General features: G+C 30.0%; 1 protein-coding gene across 1 annotated transcript; it reads left to right on the top strand.

Moving 5' to 3' along the window:
* Positions 1 to 2,066: 2,066 nt before the first annotated feature.
* LOC104768054 (protein SPEAR1-like) lies at positions 2,067 to 4,350 on the top strand. Its single transcript, XM_010491998.2, has 5 exons — positions 2,067 to 2,492; positions 3,051 to 3,140; positions 3,456 to 3,496; positions 3,590 to 3,665; positions 4,035 to 4,350. Exons 1-5 carry the CDS (start codon positions 2,262 to 2,264, stop codon positions 4,137 to 4,139), a joined length of 543 nt encoding a protein of 180 aa, XP_010490300.2. The 5' UTR covers positions 2,067 to 2,261; the 3' UTR covers positions 4,140 to 4,350.
* Positions 4,351 to 4,746: the final 396 nt, after the last annotated feature.

Here is a 4,746-nt window from a genome sequence, read left to right as displayed (position 1 = left end):
ATGTTTTACTGTCATATTAATTAATTTGCATAATTGTATATATTGATCGATAGACAACGATGAAATGTACATATATCAACAAATATTTAATGGTCAGAAAGAGCATATCCAATAGAACAAACTGTTGGTCTTATAATCGATGAATAAATTAAATAAGTGAATATGTATTATGGTTTTTGTAAGAAAATTAAATGTCCAGATGCTTAAAATAATAATTAAATGTTTAATTAATAACTTTCTTACAGAATCTCAAGATTTGATCTGAGGTTTAGGATTTCATGGGATAATTTTTAAATCTGAAAAGATAAAAGAATGAAGGAGTTTATTATTTTTATTTTTCCTCAAAAAAAGGAAGGAGTTTATTTGCTTGTAAATGAATACATAAATTAAAAAGTATACTAAATGTATCTGTTTTTTTAATTCATTGCAACTTGCAAGGATATAATTTCAGAAAAACCATGATTTTTTAAATGGTAACTGAACTTGTTCACATGTCTTGCATTTGCATAACTGATTGGCCTGACACAGCAAAATAAGAACTTAGATATTAAAATTTATAAAATACAAGACAAATTGTAAGCCAATGCTGCCAATCTAATCATGCGTAAATCAACTCAATGACGATGGATGGTTATTTCCTTAATGTGTTAAACACACTATATTACATATACAGATATATACTGTATAGTGTACATATAAAAACCCATAAATACCATTTTATCATATACCACTTTCTTATAAATATATAGGAGATTTTCAAAAATACCCTTTTTACTATGTCACTTTTTTAAAATACCTTTTTTTGTGTATATTTTCAAAAATATCCCTTTTTAATATATAAAATGACTAAATTCTAAACCCTAAACTCCAAATACTAAACCCTACTTCCTAAAAACTATACTCTAAATATAAAATAAACAACTCAAACCTAAAAAAATTCTAAAAATTGATTTTTAAATCATATTGTAATTGTGTAAAAAAAGTAAAAATAAATTTTTTCTAAAAGGAGTATTTTAAAAAGGGCATTTTTAACAAATTCTCTAAATACGTAGTATCATTATTATACCATGACATATGTAGTTATCTAGTTAATTATTTTCTTTTGTAAAAATGTGGTCTTTGATTATTTTCATGGAAGCTACAAAGAAGAAACAGTGTATTGAACCTACAAATTTAAATAAGAAACTAATAGAAAATCCTTGTATTATAGTAATAAATAAGTGTTGACAGAAAAAGTGCATTTAATACATTATCACATTATATATGCGTTATATATACAGTACAATATAATATTTTATATACTAACAAGTTTAATTATTTTCCGGTTCTTAATAAGCAAAATGTTTTGAATGCTGTGATATATATTTGCTGGCAGTTAATTTCTTGGTATGATCTACTATTTTCAGGATATGAGTTCTATTATTATGATTTAGTATGAAATGTAACTGTAATAATATGAAGATGACAAAATCGAAAAATAGGTTTGTCAAACAGACAGACAAAACATCGAAAATAGTATACAACGTGGATTGTATATATACCATATCAAAATTGATCAAATACATATGTGTATATATATATATATATTAGCATAACATCGATTATATATTATAATGGTCAATAATATACGAAAATATAATAACAATCAAACTATATTCGTTACGTGGGTCAATATGAAAATATTAGTTTAATAAGTCCGAGTTTATATAATATAATAGGAGTTTCTCGATTAGAGCATGAATAATAATTATATCAAAGACAAGGAGAGCTGAATAATTTAGATCGAATCAACATTGAAGTCTTTTTTGTGTTAGAAGTCATCCAAAACCGAGAAATAGTTAAGAAAATTAAGCTAATCATCCATATTATTTTATTGCACAATCATTGTAATTAATTAAATTGTAAACTAATTAAAAATAAAATAAAAAGAAAGTTGCAAAATCAAAATAAGGGCATAAAATCTACGTAATGTAATGTATTTGTGTGCGTGGCGTATCTATTGAAATCTGGACACAATCTGATCCAGCGATGCAGTAGTTATACTAAGGGTTTTTATTTTATTTTATAAATTTAAAATAAAATTATTTTTTAGAAAGCTTATAAAAAAAATGAGATCACCATTTCACCATGAAAGAGATCTCTCTAATTTCTTAGTTTAAAGCAAAGACAAATCATTTCTCTCTTTCTCTCCATATAGAGAAGACTCTCTCTCTAGTTTTCTTGATCTTCCGGTGTCCTTTAAGACGATCAAGCTAGGAAACATGGGAAGTAGTTTCTTTGGTAGACCAAACATAGGAGGATCTTCGCCATCTTCATCGTCTCCAACGTCGTCTTCTTCTTCTCCGACGACAAGAAGAGGGAAAAAGAATGGCTCAGAGAAGCCCAAGCAGCCACAGAGAGGTCTCGGAGTAGCACAATTGGAGAAGATTAGATTACACGGCGAAATTAGTTGCAATAGCTTCAACAATTATAACCCTTCTTTGTATCCTCAGGTAACATATACAGTCACTTCTTAATATAACCAAGATATTCCGATCCGACACGTAGAAGTTTCAAAGTTTAAGACAACCACGGGTCGGGTTAACAGGAACATAGATATGAGCCATTAAACATCCACAGTCCACTAATTAAGACCCCATAAGTTGTTTGACATAGTAGGTTTTGCTTTTATCTGATCATCAGATCCTTTTACAAAAACCGACCAAGTTTTTATTCATTGTCCCGTGGCCTTTTGATGTTTGACTACTTAATCATAAGTAAACTTAATCGCAATTTCCATCATAGACTTCTTTTTCTTTGGATTCAGTTAAGCATATGGAATTAGTCAGTTGAAATTCTATTTACAATAGATCTTGTATAACTTGTACCTTATGTTGTTGTAAAGCTCACGAGGGCAGTTTCCACTCATTTCTTAAGATCTACACTTCATAAAATTTATGAAATAGATTAATTTACTGAATTTGTATAGTTATCGATCTAATTCCATAATTTTCAAGAGTATATATACGTTTTATATTAATTAAAACTTCGTATGTAAATGTGATATATAGGAGGATGAGAGGATGCAAGGATATTCATCCATACCATCATCATCACCATCACAATCTTCGGCTCCTTACGGGTTCTATCCAAACATGATGGTATAATTACTTTCCCTTTAATGCTGTATATGTGTGCCTTTTGTAGAGATGATATTTTGTTATATTCAGCAACATATATAGGTTGGGGTATATGAAGAAGAATAAAGTACTTAACTCCCTAATATGATTAGTTTAGGTAACTATTTGCTTTTTAATTTGAATATCACATAGGGAAATTTTCAACAAGATTTGGCCGATCATATTACCATGTTTCACAAAACTCATTTCAAACGATTATAAAACCAAAACAAAAAAAACTATAATGTAAACCAAAAATATCAACTACTAACGGTTTATTATTTCTGCTCTTTGCAGATGGGAGTACACAGAGATCAATACGAAAGAGCAAACATGAGGTACGTACAAAATCACTTATATGTGTAGGTGTATGTGTTATAAGTTTTGTATTGTCTTAAAAATAACTTCATTTTTGTTTTTTGTTCAAATAGTTGGAACCCAAGCCACGGCATCTTGGAGAGCCAACATTCTTTCGAACCAAACATCACCAGACGTTTCTTACACGAGGTACTTTCTCTATACCCTCAAACATATATGCAGCATATGTGTCAAATTAGTAATAGTGTCACATGATCAACTCTTTAACTAATTAAGGGGTCGAATTGGTAGCTAGTATACACGTTCATTCACATGTCAATGTCATTATTTCAAAAAATTAACCAATCAATTTCTCTTATCTTGAAAGTTGAAATAGGAATTATTTTTTTTGGTTCGTTATACGTCGTTCATGGTAGCCATATATATATTGTTCAATGTAGTTATGTCATGGTTAAATGATGGTTGACATGCATGATTTAAAGTGTTAATAAGTCGTAGATGGATTTGTATATAAGTGATTCTAGTAATAACAAAAAAAAGAATTGTCTAAATATATAGGATCCAAGTTCGACAAGGCGAAGTAAATCTTTGGGATCTGGAAACCAAAACTCGGGATCGAGTGAAAATCAAGAGCTAGATTTGGAGTTGAGATTGTCACTTTGATCATTATTTTTGTAATAGTTTGGTCTTTATAAAATAAAAAAGAAGTGAAATCATTTCAATTTGTAGTCTTTATATCGTAGGGATATGTTTAAAAGTAATGGAGAGATTGTTTGTACATTTTGGGGGGGGGGGACTAAAGGTAGATTTATAGAAATTTATGCTTCTGATGCAACACAATGATTTTATCTCACTTTTTTTTTTCCTTGGGAAACTGATTTTAGCTCTTCCAGACTACCCCGTAAAGTAACCATTTTATGGTAAATTTCAGTAGAATCAAACATATCAAGGTTTAAGGTTCGTCTAAACATAATACAGTATGCTTGTATTATAGCTTACCAAAATTTGCTTATATCATCCAAATAAAGAAAAACATAAACTATTTGTGAGCGTCACGTATTTTTCTACAAATAAAAAGTAGTTCGTCCTAACTTCCTTTTTCTCTCTGGCACAACCACCGAGATCTGTTCTTCCGGCGGTGTCGCTGGGACTTGGTTTCTTCCTCTCCACGGTCTCCTCTTCTCTTGTAGTCTACTCGTCTCTAGTTTCAGTTCTATCGGCGGCCTGACGAGATTCCAGATCTCGTCTCCGCCTTTGCGACAGCTTCAAC

The sequence above is a fragment of the Camelina sativa genome, chromosome 19 (genome assembly GCF_030686135.1).
Source record: "Camelina sativa cultivar CO46 ecotype springtype chromosome 19, ASM3068613v1".
Classification (NCBI taxonomy): domain Eukaryota; kingdom Viridiplantae; phylum Streptophyta; class Magnoliopsida; order Brassicales; family Brassicaceae; genus Camelina; species Camelina sativa.
The sequence above is the reverse complement of the archived record's forward strand: the minus strand, read 5'-3'. Positions and strand labels throughout refer to the sequence as shown.

What these genes read in the sequence shown, in the direction of transcription:
- LOC104768054 (XM_010491998.2), top strand. Translation starts at nt 2,262, where the DNA reads ATGGGAAGTAGTTTCTTTGGTAGACCAAACATAGGAGGATCTTCGCCA. An exon ending in ACCCTTCTTTGTATCCTCAG is followed by an intron (nt 2,493 to 3,050) that starts GTAACATATACA and finishes TGTGATATATAG; the next exon opens with GAGGATGAGAGGATGCAAGG. An exon ending in CCAGACGTTTCTTACACGAG is followed by an intron (nt 3,666 to 4,034) that starts GTACTTTCTCTA and finishes CTAAATATATAG; the next exon opens with GATCCAAGTTCGACAAGGCG.